General features: G+C 45.4%; 1 protein-coding gene and 1 long non-coding RNA gene across 2 annotated transcripts in view; both read right to left on the bottom strand.

Annotated features, from left to right (window-relative positions):
* Positions 1–27: 27 nt before the first annotated feature.
* Positions 28–7,900, bottom strand: LOC125625392 (uncharacterized). Its single transcript, XR_007353540.2, has 5 exons — positions 7,816–7,900; positions 7,152–7,268; positions 5,852–5,926; positions 4,047–4,151; positions 28–3,943 (listed from the first exon to the last, which is right to left on the bottom strand). It is a non-coding gene; the product is annotated as an uncharacterized LOC125625392 (long non-coding RNA).
* A 5,530-nt stretch (positions 7,901–13,430) lies between these two features.
* LOC125625464 (uncharacterized) overlaps positions 13,431–19,989 on the bottom strand; it is a 49,836-nt gene continuing 43,277 nt past the window's right edge. The window contains exons 42-44 of the mRNA XM_075122202.1: positions 17,683–17,812; positions 16,044–16,175; positions 13,431–14,183 (exon numbers count right to left, since the gene is read on the bottom strand). Of these exons, the coding sequence (XP_074978303.1) occupies positions 13,965–14,183; positions 16,044–16,175; positions 17,683–17,812 (481 nt within the window). The 3' untranslated portion in view covers positions 13,431–13,964. The remainder of the gene's footprint in view (positions 14,184–16,043; positions 16,176–17,682; positions 17,813–19,989) is intronic.

The following is a 19,989-nucleotide window of genomic DNA, read 5'->3' as shown; positions in this document are numbered from 1 at the left end:
TTCACCTGCAGGTTGATTAGTATGAGAATGTTGACTATCAAAAACAACGAGGAGTCCAGGGGTACCTTAAAGGCAGATTTATTTGGGCATAAGCTTTTGTGGGTAAAAAACACCACTTCTTCAGATGCTACCCCTCTTATACTTGACTATCTAAGTTCCCTAGAAACATGGAGTGAAGTCCTGGCCCCAAAGATGACAATGGGAAAAACTCCCATTGCTTTCAAGGGGGACAGAATTTCATCTCTGCTTCTTACACATATAATGCCAAAACAGTACGGGGAACTTTACAGATAATAAAGAGAAAAGGTCCCTGCCCCACATAGACAATGGACAGACCAAAGATGAAGGATAGAATGCAAGAAAAAAACAAGCATATCCAGCAGTGAAGTATAGCACATCTTATTTGTTTATCCTATTAAAATCTCTTTAATTATGTCATCTTTTTGTTCATGTTTCCATACAGCTGAGAGACTAGTGGTTTTAGGCCACCTGGAAGAAGGGTATTTTAAGGAGAGACTTAAAGGAGTGGGGGGAAATGGAAATATCATAGATAAGGCCAGCAGTTTCAGGTAACAATTAGCATTTTCAAAAAAAGAAGGAGTACTTGTGGCACCGATGAAGTGAGCTGTAGCTCACGAAAGCTTATGCTCAAATAAATTGGTTAGTCTCTAAGGTGCCACAAGTACTCCTTCTCTTTTTGCGAATACAGACAAACACGGCTGTTACTCTGAAACCTGTAATTATCATTTTGTAGCACTTCTCATTTTCAAAGGGCTTTAGAATGGTTAATTAATTCATCCTCTCTGAACCTCTGTGACACAAATAACTATCATCCTTATTTTACAGAGAGGGACACCAGGACACAAATGGCAACATTGTCAGAAATGTTCACTACTTTTAGATGCCCAACTTGAGCCACCTGTGGGGAGAGAAGCTGGCCCCAGAATTGTTTTAACATGCTGTCATTTGTCTTACAGACATCCTAATTTCCTTAATAAAAAGTATGGTCCTCACCCTGATTGTTTTATGATGATGTTTTAGCTATGAAATGCCTAGTCTACTGAGATACTTAATAGGACTAGCATCTATATTTACATGAGTGAGGATGGAACAGACAGGACATATATTAGGTGCATACAGTTACTCAGTGCACATGCAAACTGGTCACTGTTTGCCAAACGATCCAAACTAACCCTAGTTGCACTGAGGTACAAAATAAGCACATGCAACAACATAACCACCTCCCCCACCAACTCATTGTATAGATTAACAGCATTTGTGGTGAAATCTAGGCCTCATTGAAGTCAGTGGGGACAGGATTTCACCCTCAGTATATACACAGAAATTGGTCAACAAAACACCCCTCCACACAGTACAAACGGTATCATTCCAGACATTTTCAAGATTACTCAGCCCCCATTTAAGGATCTAAATATGTGGCAAGTGTTTCCAGAAGCACTCAGCCTCCTGTATCTGCCATTACCGTAGATTTAGGTACCTCTTAGCTATTGGATGCTGAACTCTGTTGGAAGTCTGGTGTCTAGGTGCTGAAGTCACACTAAATACAGAAGGCCTGATTTTCAGAGGTGCTAAGCATCCACCGCTTCCATTGACTTCACTTGTGTTCTTTGGAAGTTCCACTCCTCTGAAGATCATGTCTGTGTTGTGCAGACCTTGCCTGTAGGGGAGACCACATTCCTGGACTCTCATCCTGAGGCATGACTGTCATCTGACAGCACCTGCCTTTCAGGGACTCCATTGTTATACCTTAGATCACTAGGGGCTTGTCTCTTTGCTACGATGGTTTCACCTTGACAACAGTCTCAGTCCATCTTGCCTCACTCACACTAAACCCAGGAACATTTTTCTTTTGCAGAGGTACTTAAACATGAGAGGCAACATGGTCTGGTGATCAGAGTGCAGAAGTGGGAGGGCTACCTCTATTCTGTAACCGAGCTGCTGCAAAACCTTGGGTAAGTCACTTCACCTGTCTGTGCAACCTAAGTCTCTCCATCGGCAAAATGGGGATAATATGCCACCTTAGCAATGTATTTGAGATCCTAGAATGAAATCCACTATGACCATCTGGACTGGCCCATTCTGGATTCAATACCGGTGTAAATGAGAACTGAATCTGATCCTGGTACCACGGAGTAGAGGTCTGCTTGGGCTTAAGTTGTTAGCCTGACCCAGACCTGAAATGGGCCCACACCCATCCGAGCCAGTTAAGTAGTTTTCCCACCCAACCCTGACCTTTCCCCTGAACCAGAGTCAGCACCACTGCTGCCCAGGGGTTGGTGCGGCCACAGACACATGAGCTGGTGGCTGCCTGTCCTGCTCCCGTGCTGGGGGATGAGAGGAACTGCAACTCCTTAGCACGTTCACTCTACAGCAGAATGGCAGCATCCAGCAGGAATGGGGCATGCAGACACAGCCACCAGCCTCACGGGCAAGAGGAGTAGAGCTGACGTGACCCAAGGTCAGAGAATTGCATAGTTTTCTGACCAGACCCACCCTAAACACGACACTCATGGCTGGGTCCTGTTGGGCTGCAGGCTCTACCATGGAGTGACATTCACAAGTCTGAGGGTCATGGGCCAGATAATAAATTGCTTAGTCTCTAAGGTGCCACAAGTACTCCTTTTCTTTTTGAGAATACAGACTAATACGGCTGCTACTCTGAAATCTGGTATAAATGCAGAGTAACTCCAAAGAAACTGACTATTTTAATGTTTCCTCTCTCTGTAAGGGAAACCATGTATAAAAGCTATTCAACACAAACAGTCCTAATGGTTCACTGACACACCAAGGGATGAAGTACATAACATAAAGCAAAGGTTACATGAATCAGAAGGAGCAAAGTAAAATTCTGAATCACAGAGAAAATAGCCAAGCAGCAAAAGAACCTCCAACTGGTACCCATAAAGCAGGTTACACATTAACCATGACATCAGTGCAGGTTGTATATTGTAGTTTACATCCAATAATCTAGTAATCTTATAGAGCCTGAACCTGTGGTCCTTACTCAGGCTTCAGTGAATATTTTGCCTGCATAAACTCACTTGATCAGCTAGCTATAATCCTCCTATAGTTTTCACTTTTGTAGCAGTGCAAAGAAAGCCACCAGGCGAGGCTAATGTTCTGAGCTGTTCCATCTGAATCATCCACAGGAAGAGCCAAGGACAAAAGATACATGACCCAGGCCTTACAAAAAGGAAGGTCAGCCAATTTCCACTCTAGCACTATAGTATGTTTCACAGAAAGTGATGATTACAACCTCTGTTCAGCAAGGTCCTTAAGCATGTGCCTAAATCCAAGCATGTGAGTAATCCCACTGAAGTACTAGTTCAGTGAGATTAGTCACCAGCTAAAAAGAGTTTTAGCTGGACTGTACATTCCTTGGGGTATGGAGCTGTGATTTTAAATGGGTCTGTCATGCACCTTTGCTGCTGAAATAACAATAAATCAGTGGTCCAGTGTAGTGGGGCTCAATAAAGGGATTACAGCTCGGGAGGTCTCCCCTTCTATGCCCATGCTTAGATCAGTAGTTCATGGTACTCCCTCTTGAGATGCAACTTTGCATTTTTCTGTGAGCCATCCTGAAAGAAGCAGTTATCTCACTTCCTTTCAAATTGGCCAGCAGAGAATGGAAGTGTTTTTCCACAGCAAATTTGGGATCATTCAGAATGAAAGGAAATACATGCATGTAACGTTCCTAGTGTTCCAGACTCCTGGACCCAACCCATCCAACAGGAGCTTCACCAAGGAACAAGCCAGCAAACATGAAACAACATTTTCAAATAGCAGCCGGAAAGGAGAGGTCCTCCAACAGCTCAGCACCAACCATCCCTTGGGATTTGCCACTATCAGGGTCTCCTGGATTGTTTCGGAGAGGAAACCATAGTTTTAGTCCTGTGGCCCTGAGGCGATGGACTCCGTTTACCTGCAGCAGAAACACACAATGCTCATGGGTGGGTGCTGGAAATCCAAAGGGAACATAACAGGATTAAACCCTATGGTCTCCTCATTAGGTTTCAGAGACTCACCTTCTGGAGACGGAACCTCCAAGAGCCGTGTTGGTTTTTTGCCAGCCTTTTTGGATTTCACTCTGGTAGAAGAGACTTTGGAATCTTCCCATTTCCAAAGTTTAGCTTCAGAGAGAGGAGAAAAGCACTCTAATTTGGTAAGGTCAGAAACTTCAACACTTGTACCTCCATGGCACTCACTATCTGATTTCACCCAAACCAACCGTAGCACTAATTCTACAATTAATGTAAAGCACAAATAAAAAGGCCAAATAATAATAATAATAATAATAATAGATTAAGGAGGAGTCTAGTATAGTTATTCTCACAAGAGACTGGGAGTCAGGTCTCTTGGATTCTATTCCCAGCTCTGGGAGCGTAGTCGAGTGATTACAGAAGGTGGCGGTACAATGAGAACTCCTGGATTCTATTTCCAACTCTGCCACTGACTCACTGGGTGACTTTGTGCAAGTCATTCATCTGCTCTGTGCTTCAATTTCACTACTGTAAAATTACAACAAAAATACTGATCAGAAGTACTGGGAGGAGAGTTGTGGCTCAATTACTTAACATTTGCCAAGTGCCTAGAGATCTTCAGATAAAGTATTCCATATAATTACAAAATGTAATCAACTACTCAGGCTCTGAAGGTGAGTATATGCAGAATCAATAAATCATCTCAGACACTGATTGACATTCTGATGGACTATTATGTTGGCTACCTGTCTCGATCTGATCCAGCCATTGTGTCAAGAGCTCCACAGGGCCACAGCACTACTAGGTAACTGGTTTTGGCCACTGCAAAGCCATACGGGCAATCAGCAAGGCTGGTCTTCAAACAAGTTCTTCCTGCTCTTTGCAACCCTCCCTATGGTTTGCAATGTGTTAGCCAAAACACGTATCACTCCCAGGAAATGCTGGGCTAGTTTAACTGTAAATTGAAACAAAGGAGCACACTCTTTCCCAGGAGCGGAATGTGTTGTCTGCAGCACGCAAACTTTCATTAATCAAGTAGGAGACAAGTCTGCTCCTGTCTAGGACTCCAATACACCACCCCAAATGGAAGGAAATTCAGAGACACTTTGGATATAAATGCCTGTAGAAAGGGCACCATTGCTTCCTAAGCACCCCCTTGCAACTGAGCATGGCTCTAGCAGGGGCAAATCTGCCCTAGGTCTCCAGGGTTTAGGAGCCTCTTCTCTAAAACTCCCTGGCTGAGGTAGGTATGGGAACCCAGGCCCACCCACTCCCTGGGTTCCAGCTCAGGGCCCTTGTTTGAAAGGGCTAGAACGAGTCCTTCTCCATCCCTTGTTGTCCTCTAGCTATTTCCTCCCTCTCTAGTCTTTCTTCCCCAGCCTCCTAACCTGTTTCTCCATCTTTGGAGTGTTGGTTTTGTCTAGCAATTTCTCACCAGTCTGTTGGAAGGAGTTCCTCTCTGCAACCCCTCAGCAACAGCAGCCTTTCTGCTCAGAAGTTCCCTCTCTAATTGAGATCCTTAACCTTGTATCATGCCCAGGTGCTTCCCTGCCTAATTGACTACCTCCCAGTTACTCAGTGAATTAACTACTCCCAGGTGAATCTGAGCTGTCTCATCCCCTGTAAGGTAGGCCTGCTGCCCTCTGACAATGCCAATTTGGCTCCAAGAAACTGCACAGAAATATTTCTGACTGCAAATTTAAATCTTTCTCTCTTGGCTTGGGCTTTGATCCCTTCCTGAGGAATACTGCTGAGATGGTATCTTCTTTTATCTTGGAAATAAACCCAACGTCCTAACAAGCTTTGTGTATCAGTCTCATCAGACCATCTAACTCAGTAGCACTACTTACCAAGGAATTTAGGGTTAATAACTCCTTCATCTTTCAGCAGTGGTGTAAATACTACCTCTGAAGAACCTTCACCACCTGCAAGGGACAAAGGAATTTCATAAAGAGAGAAACATTTATCCTGAGGATGCACTGTCTAGTGGCCAGAATTGGGACGAGGCACCAGGAAATCTTAATCTGACAGTGACTCACTCTATAGCTTTGGCCTAGTCATTCAGGCCAAATTTTTCAGAAGTGGCCTCTGATTGGGGGTGCCCAACTTTAGACACACTGGACTTGATATTCAGAAAGTGATGAGCACCTGCAGCTCCCATTGACTTTGACTGCAGTTGTAGGTGCTCAGCATTTCTGAGAACATAAAACCGTAAGAACGGCCATACGGGGTCAGGACAACGGTCCATCTAGCCCAGTATCCTGTCTTCCAACAGTGGCCAATACCAGGTGCCCCAGAGGGAATGAACAGAACAGGTAATCATCAAGTGACCCATCCCTTGACACCCATTCCCAGAGTCTGGCAAACAGAGGCTAGGGACACCATCCCTGCCCATCCTGGCTAATAGCCATGGATGGCCCTATTCTCCATGAACTTATCTAGTTCTGTTTTGAACCCTGTTGTAGTCTTGGCCTTCACAACATCCTCCGGCAAGGAGTTCCACAGGTTGACTGTGCATTGTGTGAAGAAATACTTCCTTTTGTTTGTTTTAAACCTGCTGCCTATTAAGAAATCTATGGCTTGGGTTGGGAAACCCCCAAATTAATCCTTATTGAACATTTCATCTATAACATCTCCTTGCCTCTGTTTCCCCATCTGATAATACCTGCTTTGCAAAGGGCTGTAAGATCTGCAGATGAAAGTTGCCATATAACCTGAAACTGTAAAGTCTCTTGTTTTTTTTCTGGAAGAGGTTACAGAAGGGACTGATCAAGAGAAGTCACTTTGCTCTTAAATGGAAACCTCTCTCACAATGCTGGGAAACACTCATGAACATGCTCGAAGCATAGATGGCACCTGTGAATAAGTCTGGGAAGTGGTCTGCAACTCCAGGACCCTTGTGGTAGGCTAGAGGTGTGATGGTGCCTATCCCAAAAGAGAATGGTCACCATGCCCTGTACCACATCTTGAGTGGCAAAGTATCAGAGGATGTAGGAGATCTCACCACTTCCATCTGGAATGCTAGGGATAGCTGTCACCATGCCCTCCAAGTGCTGGGCTCCTTTATAAACCCCCCCATATTCATCAAAACGTTAGTGGCCAAAATGCAGAGGCATTTTCTTCTCGCGGGACTGACAATGCTGTACCTACGTGTGACACTGAGGAGTACACAGATCTCTCTCTCGCTCAGAAGCTCTGAGGCATAGCAATGTTGGTTCTGAAGCAAATTCTTCGCCTGGCCACTCACGTCTGCCAGCTCAATTTCACCTGCAATGCATGGCACAGAGAAGGGCTGAAAGCCAGCGAGCAAATGAAGTCTGGGAGCAGGAGGAGTATGATTCAAGCCCATCTCTAAAATGAAAATGTTTCTTGTTCTGAGCATGAAATCTGCACAGGATCAGCTAGAATCCATAACAGGTGACTAAAATATACATCTTATTAGCTTATTTCATGGGATTTAACAAGCTCATGGGGCCTCCTTAGAGACATTGGCTTCCTGTTATGTCACACTGAGACCTTGGTAGCTTGGAGCCTTTGTATGCAACTATACATGGGATTATATGCAAGAGCACCAGAGGTTGGCCTCTGTGGCCTGATCTGAACTGGATTATCAGTAGAGCCACATGGGACTTCATAGTTACAATCTGCAGGGAGTTAGCGTGAACATTCTTTCAGACTTCAACCCTATAAGGCTTGACGACGCCCCCATCCTGAAAGTGAAAGTCAGCAGAAACCTGGTCTAGTGTCAAACTGCATGGTGAAGCACAGCTGTAACAAGATGGTGCCCCTGGAAAGGCACAGTAACCCACCATACCTTCATTCTCACAGCCACAGCAGTGTTTGATGCTCTCCAGGAGAAGCTGGACTTTGCAGTGAATGTTAAAAAGGGTCTTTTCATTTTCTGTTGAGAGACATAATTCATGAGGCAAAACTTTGACTAGTTTTGGCCACTGGGAGCAGGCCCATTGAGAAAAATATGGGGCTCTGGAACATGATGTTCACTGAGGCCCCACCCCTACCATTTTGCCCCCATTTCACCCCAGTTACAGATATTGAGCTTGGGGCCTCAGTACAACTGTCTCCCTTTCCCTACCTCTTGTCAGCCTGGCTGGGAGCTCTGCACAAAACCAAAAGCTTTCTCCCTAAGCTATTCTGGCTCAGCCTCACCAAACAGGAGTCACTTTAGGGGACGGTTGAATTCTGGATGAGGGGGGAAAAGACAGTTACCTTTTCCGTAACCGGTGTTCTTCGAGATGTATTGCTCATGTCCATTCCATATTAGGGATGTGTGCTTGCCACATGCACCGGTGTCGGCAGTTTTTCCCTTAGCAGTATCCGTAGGCCACTGTGCCTCAATGCTGACCTATCAGATCGGGACAAGTTCCTCCCGCAGGACCCTGGTGATCTTTGGCATTTGGCATATCTGCATCAGTAGACTGGCGATCTATGCCTTATGCTGCTTGACCTGTTCCAGGATCTAGAGCAGGACCAGGAGTCAGAGCGGGCTGGTCGTCGGTAGAATCTCCCCAATCGAGAGGATTTGCGTCTTGGCGATGGGTGCCGGTGGGTGGGTGACTGGTGACCCCGTTCTGCTGATCGGTTGCAGGACCGGCACAGAGATGTTGAAGACACAATGGGTCGGTCTCGATGCTCATGCCGGGGACGCGAGCCTCTGCAGGTTACCGGCGAGCCGCGCCTCGAATCCCGCTGTTGGTGCCCAGGGTCAGGAGACCGACGAGGGCTTCTCTGAGCGTGCCTCCCAAAGTCTGAGGCATGATGGTGCCGTGTGGGCGAGTGCTAGTGAGATGTCTCCTGCGACGGGGAGCAGTGCTGCTGAAGTAGGGACACTCGGAATGGCCCCAACGCAGGTTTACCCCTGGGTTTGGGTACCGCCGAGCCAGTGTGGGCAGCACCGGTAGCGTCAGGATCTCCTGAGCTGCCTGCAGGGCCTTGGGCATCAACGGGACTTCAAGTTGAGGGAGGCGGTCTTCATTGTCCAGTATGGCAGGCATAGTACAGGAGGGGCTCGACCGCTTGATGTGAGCTGGGGCCTGACTCCCTGACGGAGGTGTTGAGCCGCCCAGCACGGGTCTTGGCTCTCCTCTGGCCCTCTCCTTTCCCTTACGGGATGTGGGAGCTCTTCCTGTCACAGACCTCTTGGACTTCTTGGCCGGGGCCAGAGCCAGGGAGGGGAATCAGTGTTGGCTTGTAGACGGCACCAGCGGGGCGGTCTGTACCGATGCTGTGCTGCTCGGGGCCAGGTCGGACCTCTGCTCCGGTGCTGGGGTCAATGCCGGCTCCATCAGGAGTGCCCTGAGATGGATGCCTCTCTCCTTTTTCATTCTGGGTTTGAAAGACTTACAGATGTGACACTTGTCGCTTATGTGTCCTTCTCCTAGACACCTTAAACAGCTAATGTGCGGGTCACTGATGGGCACGGGCCGCTTACAACGATTGCATACTTTAAAGCCTGGGGACCAGGGCATACCCTGTCCCTAGGCTGTGTCCTGTCTGGGACCAACTAACTAGAACTAACACTAAGGGTAAATACTAAACTATACACAACTAGTTTACAAAGAAACATCCGAGAGATACATTGAACTAAGCGAAAGCTAGCTGAAGCAGCAGCAGTTCCAGCACCGTCACTGGCAGCAAGAAGGAACTGAGGGTGGGGGGAGCGGGTGGCCCCCTCTTATACCATGCCATGCGGGCGCCACTCCAGAGGGTGCCCGAGCCGGTCCCCTATGGATACTGCTAAGGGAAAAACTTCCGGCACCGGTGCATGTGTCTAACACACACACCTAATATGGAATGGACATGAGCAAGCACTCGAAGAAGAACTCACAGCTCCTCCTCCCTTGCTTTTCTAAGCAGGAATCACTGTGGGATATGGTTGAGTGGTGGCTGTTAGGAGATCACAGCTATTCCAGTCTCAACATAGCTCCCAGCAGGAATCAGCATAGACAAAAGAGCTAGAAAACAATTGCAAACAACAAATACATTCAAAATAGCATGGAAATGGTATTTTTCTGTTTCTTTTTATTTGCTTTTACCGTTTTCTAGGAGCTACTATGGAAAATGAAAAGATACGTTGCATAAAAGCCCACTCCAAAGCCGTACTCCAAAGGCCATGAGCCAAGGGAGGGTGTGTGGCTAGCAGGGTATCAGAACTCTTCTCAGACTGCAAAGGCACACACTCCTCTTCCTTTTGCTTTGCAGGGCACACCCCAGGGATGCACCAGGCAGCAGACCATTAATGCACGCCCTCGTTTGAGTTTATTGTGATCGTGAAATCCAGGGTCCCAACACCCAGCACTGACAGAAGTTTGGAACTGGTTGTGGCTCCAGTGTTTGCAGCTTACCTCCATCTCCAGTTGCTGGAAGACTGAGGTCTGGGATAAATCTTCAAACATGCCTACGTAATTTAAGAGCCTAAGCTCTATTTTCAAAGTGATTTAGGTGCTTAGGGGACTGAGGCCCAGAACCTCAAAGGTATTTAGATTGGGCCTAAGTCCCTCTGACTCTTGGTGAGGCTAAGGATATGTCCGCACTACAGCAGCACAGCTTCAGCTGCGTTGCTGTAACTCTTGTAGTGTAGACCCTTGTTACAGCAACAGAAGGGGGGGGGGCGGCGAGTTTTTTCCATTGCCGTAGTAAATCCACCCCATCAAGAGGCGATAGCTAGGTTGACAGAAGAATTCTTGTGTTGACCTAGCTGCATCTACAGTGGGGGTTAAATCGACCTAACAGCAGAGCATGGGGTGTGAATAAAATGTAGGTCCACCTAGCACACAGTGCTAGGGTGACCTACATTTTAGGACCAAGCCTTAGGCTCCTTCAGGCCCTTAGGGCCAGATTTTTAAAGGTATTTAGGCACTGCTGAACTCAGCTTTGCAATGCCTTACTGATTAAGGAGTCTAAATGTAATTTAAAATGTAATTAAACACTTAGGATCCTAAATCTCATCAACTGTCAAGGGGATTTTGGCTCTTAATGGCATAAAACCTTTTTGAAAATGAGATTTATGTGCCTGAATCAGTTAAGGATTGCAATGCTGAGCCTAGTAATGCCTAAATACCTTTGAAAAATCTGGGCCTAAATCATTTTTGAAAATGCAATTTAGGCTCCCAAGTCACTTAAATATTTTTGAAAATTTCACCCTGGAAACTTTTCACTTACCTTCTCCTAACATTAGAGCTGGACAAAAAATGCCAAGTATTTTTTGTAGGAAATTTTGAAAAAGAAAATCATTTTCTATGCAATATTTTGTTTTTTTTTCCTGCCAAAAACAGGATACCCAGTGGGGACAGGAATGCTAGCTTTATTGCCTCTTTTGTTCTGAGTGACTAAGTTCCTTATGGACATGTAGGGGGCAACAGAAATGCAAGGCTGGCAAGTCACTTACCTCCATGAAGCACCGTTATAAACATTTCTACCAGTAATCTAAAAAAAAAGCAAAAGACCAGTGACAACTTTCCCACTATCTTATACTGACACAGGAAAGCAATCCCTGAGCCTGGCCCGCTGCGAATGCTCTGAGTTAGGTGATTGCTCTTAACCAAGTTGTGTTCCCTAGACTCCTCCTGCCCTGTCCTTTGCTAAAAGCTCCTCCAGGGGTGCTGGTAAGTGGCTATGTTCTCCCAAGACAGAGCTGCAACGGTAACCAGACACCATGTTCCAGTTTGCCTGTGCAGGCCAAGAAAAGTCAGAACCGAGGCACAGAAGGAGTGAGGGAAACAACATCTAAGAGGGGTAGGTACCTGAAAAACAATCCTCAGGGGAAGGACCCTGAAATTCCTGCACATCCGACCAGGCAACCACCTTGTAAAAGCCAAACTGAGCACGTCTGTCCTGGCTGCCAGGTGCCAGCGTGCCCTATTTCTCTCACTGATGACGCCACCTGTAGATACGCCATGCAGAAGTGCCCTGTAAACATTTGTTTGTGCTTAGGAACCTGCAGGGCTCAAAAGCCTCTTCCTGAGGCGACAGCTGAACAAATACTGCTTCTATCAATTAAAGGGGCCCGGTCCAGGTGGCTGGAATCTACTAGCAGGCACCTGCCTGTGTGGGTTGCCAAGGTATTATGCTGGCTCCCAGCCAGGCAGCTTTATCGTACTATACCTTACCTGGAAGAGATCTGAAGACACCTGGGGGTGGGGGTGGGGGTGGGGGTGGGGGTGGGGGGCAGGAGAAGGCTCCAGTCCTGCACTGCAGAAGTCAGACACATTTCACAGCCAAGCCAGACTCCATTTGCCTTCCTTACAGGCAGGGCTGAGGATGTGACAGATTTTTTATTTTTGAAAAAAGGTCATAAATCTTCAGTTTCAGGAATAGGTTTCCAAGATCTGGGCTGTGGGCAGCCACTCTAATCTCAGCAGGAATCACTGGAGGCACTGGTGTAGGGGTGCTGGATGCCTGGATGGGAGATCTCACTGCTACACACCAGCCTCACCCTCTCCCAGCAAAAACGCTGTCCAGAATAATGTAGGCACACTGGCTGCAGAGAGAGTTTGTAGCTACTGTAGTCCTAGTGTCTGGCAGCGGAAGTTGATCCTAGGAATAGTACTGGGGCACTGGATCAAAAGGCACTCCCAGCAGGAGTCTCTGCAGGAAAAGGTGTTGGATGTCAGGAAGTTGTTCAAGACTTTCCCAGCTTGACTAGAGAGTGGAGTTACTCAGTTTCACGTTAATTTATAGCACAAACAGTTGAAAAAAGGATAAGTGAGAGCAGTGACAATTTAAGAGAGGGAGATTTTAAATGTTCCATTGAAGTTCATTGCAAAATCCTTCCTTGCTAGCATGAGATACCAAAAACGAAGCTCAAATAAATAAGACTTGGTAGTTATGCATATGGTACAAGAGGGCCTCATGGAACAAGTGGGACAGTAACAAGGACCAGACTAGCTAAAATTCTGTCCATTTGTTTTCCTATTTCTTCATTTCACTTGGTTTTTGACATGAATAATTTACAATACAAAACTGTCATTTTAACCTAAGAACAAGAATGATTTGGACTCCCACGTGTGTTTTGGATCTGAAGTTTTTCAAATAAATTATTTTAAAATCCACTCCATAAATCACAGCAACTATTCCTCCCCCGCCCGCCGCTGGCATTTTTACCTTTTAAAACATTTTTTTCTTTCTATGTTTGAATTTCACCATTCCAACGTAAATTGCTTTGAGATCCATGGATGGAAAGGGCCAAGTTTTATTATTAATTAGCCATTTGATAACAGGCCTATGAAATTCAGCATGAGGGGCAACAATCGCAATATCCTCACAGATGTCTTTGGTATTTCCTGATCCACACTTCTTGGAACTGACATTACTGCTTGAGTTAATGTTCCTAAGCTATTAAAAATCAGACCAGGTTGGATGAAAGCAACCTTTTTTCCAGGAAAACAAATAACCTTAAGGGTGTAGCCTGCATGAGAGGCACATAATTTATTTTGCTGATGGGCAGGGATTTCCTACAATGTATGTGAAGAGTTTAATTTCTTACTCACTTTTTGTCTCACTTATTGAGAGTGGTACATTCAGAACCAGTGAACCAAATTAAGAACATTGATATCATTTTCAGCCCTGCATAATTATGGATGATTAACAGCCAGTAGGAATACATTTGAGTCTATGCCTTCACAGCTGTAAAGAATGTATATATGTCAGAACTACAGCATGCATCAATCAGTGTGCATATGAACATCTCCTCTGTACATGTGCGTCTGTTCATGAACATATGTATTTGTATCAAACTATATTCATTAGTGTCTTTGTTTCTGTGCATGTATTTATCTGCTGATATGTGCCCAAATAACCCAAAACATGCATGTGTGCGTATTGAAGGTTGTGTATCCTCATATATGCATGTCACTGTGTGTATGTACATGTATGACTGTCCCATGGAAATTTGGTGCACAGTGCTGTTCGCCCCAGCAATGATGGAACATCATCAGTTGGATGCTTTTAGCTGGTACAAAAGGATTGCTGGAGTCCTTCAGGAGATGAGCTGGTAGCCGTTGTGGTTTGCAGAAGATGAAACAGATCAGATTCTGTGTCTTTAATTCTCTGAGCAACACAGCTCCTCTTAATTTCCAGCAACTGGGCCTGGTCTCTCTTCGCGGCCCAGGATTCTAGCTGCTCTGTGAAGTGTTGTGCTTCCTCCTCATGAATCCTGCCCAGTGTCTGCCATAAAAATGTAAAATAAAACAACAGCACACTCCCATGGAGTTAGACAGCAGCAACTGGCAGCTACATCTTTCCTGAGGCAGCCTGGTTTAGTGGGTAGAACGTAGCATTGAGAACCAGACCTGGGTTCTAGTGATCTTGAGCAAATGAAAAACTGTCAATCACATGTCTGTACAATACCCGCCTTTGTAGAGCACACCAAGATCAAGGGTTCAAAAATGCTTTCGATGTGCAACTATTATCATCCTTTGCTTATAGGGAATCCATCCTAAGACCCAGATTCAGTGGGCATGTCTACACTGCAATCAGAGGTGTGATTACAGCACATACATAGACATATCTGAGCTAGCTTTCATGTAGTTAGCTTGGGCACCAATAGCAATGAAGATGTGGCAGCACTGAAGTCTGTGCAGTTGCTTTTTGAGTTAAGTGGATCAAAGCTAGCTCAGGTATGTCTACATGTACCGGAGTCACACCTCCATTGGCAATGTAGACATACCCACTATCGTACACTGACTATTTTGGTTACCAAATTATAACATTGGTCATCATCTATTAAAGATTCACAGCCACCTCCAGGAATATATTCCATGTGGAAGCCATTCCCTTTATATCCATATTTTTGTCCTCTTGTTTACTGAAAGGGACATATTTGCATAAAGAGAACCAGGATTTTCATTCTCCTGCTGCTTAATCCCCACTGCAAGTCACAAACCTTGGTTGCTTCATAATCCATCTCCACAGCAACTATCTGTGATGCTACAAACAGAAAGCTCTGACTGATGAACTCTTAGGAAATAGAAATCCTATATTCATGCAACTGCTCACTGTGACAAGATATGAAGGAAAAGAACAACAAGAAATGAGAGACAGGAGTAGGACTAGTTCTCAACTGAATGTTTTTCAAAGTTTTCTACAGAGGGCTCTGGAAAGCTGCAATTTCATCTGGAGTCTGTAGCTACATGCAATGTCTGGACTGTGATTAATTATACCTTTCAATACTTCTGTAGCAGCATAAAAGTTTGCAAAGTGTTTTACATGTTCCAATGAATTAAACCTCACAACTGCTGTGAAAGTATCACTGATAGCCCATTTTATGGATGTAGAAACGGAGGGAGAGAGAAGTAAAGTGACTTGTGCAAGATCATACATGGAGCCAGGCAAAGAGCTGGGAATAGAACTGAAGAGTCCTGATGCTGTTCCCTGCTCAAACCACTAGTCTACACTGCCTTACTGTTCTAGCAAAAGCTGATCTTATGGAGACCCACATACATGTTATAAAGTTATCCGACTTCTAGATCACACCATGCCCTGCTAGGGGCTTAGAGAAGTGTGGGTTCTATTAATAACCACGAAGTTCAATAAGCTTGCAGAATCCAAGACCAGCTTTCCTCTCCTTTTCCCTGTGCTTCAGCAGATATCTTGTTTGGCTGGATCTGCATAGGTAAATGTCTGACCGTCTGTTGCCACCTATATTCTGGGGCTAGTTTCCTGGAGCACAGGGTTGTCAGCCTGCATGAAGCAATGATGCCATGCCATTTGTGTCACAATAGGAGACTAAGTGATGGGAACACAACCGTACAGGGCAAACTGCATGATAAAAGACTTTATCCTGGAGAAAAAACTTTCCCCTTCTCTGATGAACTGAACTCATGATACTGGAATTGATGGGTCTGCAGGAAAGGAGACAACTGGTTCAGGGATGTCTGAACTGTTCACTTATCCTGGCTCTTCACCCTCACCTTTTGCAGCACAGGAGGCTGAATCATTAGGGGCTGCACCAAGGCGAAGGTGAGCTGTTGTGGACACCTCTGTGAAGCTGGTAAATGCACCAAGTCTATGAAAAGTGGTTCATACCGCAAATGATTCCTCCTGGATTCTGAGCTTCTGGTCCAGTAGTTCTTCCTCCTTCTGGCTTGTCAAGGCCTGCACTGTAAGCTGGAAGAACTCCTCATTTAGCCCATCCAGCATCTTCTCCAGCTTCGCAACCTTCCACAAGAAAACACAGGCTATTGAGACCCTTCAATCTAAAGAGCCCTCCAGTGTGCAACCAAGCCAACTGACACTCAAAGGAACTGAAGCCCCGATCCTTTCCACATGGAAATACACAGCACTTGGATGCAGAGGTGGAATAATTATGATAAAAAGTGTTGGAGAGCTCACATTACCTAATCGCAGCCTTTCCCAGCAGGAGTCCCTGCTGGGGATGGTTAGATGTGCAAGCCATGTGGGAGGTCACAGGTGCTGTAATACCATCAAGAAGAAAGAGTACCAGAGCAATGGCTGTGAGTACAGCCCCCGGGTTGTCTTACCAAGAGTGACAATAGAGAGTGGTAGAGCAGTGGCACTGGGGGGAGCACCTATTCTCTTCTAAGAGTTGGCTGGCTGTCTGTCATACAAACAAGGCTTTCAAAACTTACTAGAAATTTTGTGTGCCCATCTTTCAAGGGGTCAGATTTCCAGAGTGCAGGTGCTTAGCACTTTCAGACCTTCTTGCCCCTTTAGGATGCATTAAACCACGCTCCTCAAAACTGAGGCAACGGTGGAAATTTTAAAATAAAAGACTGGAAAATGTCATAAATTCAACTTCTTCAATATATAGGGGTCTAATTCTCCTCTCTCTTATGCTGCTGAAAACCAGGAGTAATTCCACTGACACTGATGGAATAACATCAGGGAAGAACTGATTGAGCTGAAGGAGAATCAGATTGTCACACGGTGGCTGGCACCTGTGAATGAAGCAGGTACAGCTCTCTTGCGCCACAATAGGGGCTCCCAGTTTGGCCAGTTAAGAGGGTGAGCAGCACCAGAGACTATAAAAGGTCAGGGAAAGACCTGGTGAGTGTCATTTAAGAAAATTCAGGAGACTGGAGGGGGATCTCTGAGGAAAGCTGTAGAGATCAGAAAGTTCTCAGTACACCCTCTCTGGAAAGGGGGAGGAATTATCAGGAAGCCAGTGAAGGGTCTAGCCAGCTGTCCTTCCTGAACCTGAGACAGTCAAGGCCAGAGAAGGCTGGAGGCTGAGAGCAAGAGAGGAAGATGTTTTCTGATTCCTCGAGCCAGAGAGCTGAAGCCAGCGGGCCAAAGAGGCTGCCCTGAAGAGCTGGGGCATGGTGAGGGATGCTGGGACTGGGTTGGAAAGCCAGGTCATGGCGGGGAACATGGGGGCTGGGCTGGAGAGCCGGGGCACAGTGAGGGACACCGAGATGTGATGAGGGATACCAGGGCTGGGCCAGAGAGCTGGGGCATGGAATGCCAGAGCTCTATTTGATGTATTACCAGGATTACAGTGTTGGGATTGTTATATGCGCGACTTTTTCTTCTGTAATAAATTATCCCCACAAGGGCCATTTGTACTCAAGGACACTTTGGACTATTTCTGGGTACTCTGAAGGATGGAAAGTAAGATGGGTGGGCCTGTCATGCCATGGCGGCAGGAGAGCATGCCACGTGGGGTCGCCCTATGATACAGGCCCACAGCCTATAAGCAACTGACCTCAATGCCAGAGGAATCTGCATTTCTCTTATTGCTCTCACCACTCCACTTCATTGCTCCTTTTCTCCCTGAACTTTGCATCATATCTTGAATCTCCGCCCGAAGCTGAAAACATCGGTAATGTTGCAATCTAGACACAGAAAACACAACATGTACTTCCAGTATGACTCCTCTGATCACTCTCGAGTCTCCATTTTAATTCCTTCTTCACCTGCAATAGACGGGAAGGCAGTTGGGGAAAGAGGATGAGAGAGTGAACGGATTCACTTGCAAACTCATCGCAAGCCTGGAAGCAAGTCTGATAGGGGATGTCTACACAGCCCAGGTCTAGAGATTTGAACTAGCAGGTCTTGTGCTAGTGCTGTAAAAACAGCTGTGTAGACAGTGCTTTGAAGCTGTGGCTCAGGCTCTGAATCCCACCCCTTTCCCTAGGGCCCACATAGCTTCAGTAGAGCAAAATCTGACTACTTCATAGTTTCCTTTCTCCAGAAAAAGCTATTACAACTAACAAAGCTACTCAATATCCGGCACATTCCAACTCTCCCTTGACTCTGGGTGGGTTTGACATATTTTGGGCACCTGTTGCAGGTCCATGCAGCATAAGTACACTGTGAAATTTGTCCTATAGAGAACATTCATGTAGCATAAGGGGTGGAACCAAAAGCAAGCAATGAGACTTCCACCATTTTTGTGCGTGTGGAGAAGACAGTCTAATAATGCTAATCGCTGGGAATTTCCCCCTGCTATTTAGTTTAAATATTCCTTAGCTCAGTCTCATCTTGTTATTCCTTCAATGGTCCATCCTATCGCAATCCTCCTCCCGCCTTGGTATTAGACCCTTCATGTACCTGTAGATAGCTGTCACATCACCCTCAAGCTACGCTGCCCATTTTCAGTGGTAGCTCTTTTAATAAATCATTGCAGAAAGCCTGCATTGTTATTTGGCTCATAGAACTCTTCCTGGCAGATTGAAGGAGAAGGAACTGCGACATCTCTCATCCTCATTACAACTTTACATTTATATAGCAATAATTTTAATAAAGTACTTTACAAATATCAATTAAGTACACCTCATAGCCCCTGATGTGAAATAAGTAAGTCATATTAGTTCCATTTTTTGCAAATGGGGAAACTGAGGCTAAGACGGGGTATTAGAACCTAGAGTGCACAGACCAGTAGACCACACCTCTCTCACTGCATGCAAAGCATTCTCTGGGATCCTTTCCAGGGCTCATAGTCAGAAACTCAACTCGGATGCAATATCAGTGGCAACAGCTGCACCCATGGCTTTGATCTGTATCCAAATGCAACTTTGAAAGCAGAAGCAAAGTAGACTAACACAAGAGTAGGCGAGATATATACCAATTATCTAATTAGGCAAAAACTCAATATAGGAATGTACAGCACTTTTGCGCTGTAATTCCACATGGAGCAATTAATAGATTCACAGATTCAAGGGCAGAAGAGATCACTGTGATCGTCTAGTCTGACCTCCGATATAATACAGGCCAGAGAACTTCCTCAAAATAATTCCTAGAACAGATCTTTTAGAGAAACACCCTGTCTTGATGTAAAAATTGTCAGTGACACAGAATCCACAAGGATCCTGGGTAAATTGTTCCAATGGTTAATTACTCTCACCGTTAAAAATGTACGGCTTATTTCCAATCTGAATTTGTCTAGTTTCAACTTCCAGTCGTTGGATTCTGTTATACCTTACTCTGCTAGATCAAAGAGTCCATTATTAAATATTTATTCCCTATGTAGGTACTTATAGGCTGTGATCAAGTGAGCAGTGCCACCCTTTAACCTTCGCTTTGCTAAGCTAAGTCGAGTGAGCTCCTTGATTCTATCCCTATAAGGCAGACTTTCTAATCCTTTAATCATTCTTGTGGCTCTTCTCTGAACCCTCTCCAATTTATCAACTTCCTTCTTGAATTGTGGACACCACAACAGGACACAGTATTCCAGCAGTTGTTGCACCAATGCCAAAAACAGAGGTAAAATAATTTCTCTGCTCCTAATTGAGATTCCCCTGTTTACGACTCCAAGGATCACATTAGTCCTTGTGGCCACAGTATTGCACCGGGATCTTATGTTCAGCAAATTATCCACCACGACCCCCAAATCTTTTTCAGAGTCACTGCTTCCCAGCATAGAGTCTCCCATCTTGTAGGTATGGTCTATGTTCTGTATTCCTAGAGGTATACATTTACGTTTAGCTGTGTTAAAATTCATATAGTTTACTTGCACCCAGTTTACCAGGCGATCCAGATTGCTCTGTATCAATGATCTGTGTTCTGCACT

The sequence above is a fragment of the Caretta caretta genome, chromosome 22 (assembly GCF_965140235.1).
Source record: "Caretta caretta isolate rCarCar2 chromosome 22, rCarCar1.hap1, whole genome shotgun sequence".
Lineage (NCBI taxonomy): Eukaryota > Metazoa > Chordata > Testudines > Cheloniidae > Caretta > Caretta caretta.
This window is presented reverse-complemented; position numbering and strand designations above follow the sequence as displayed.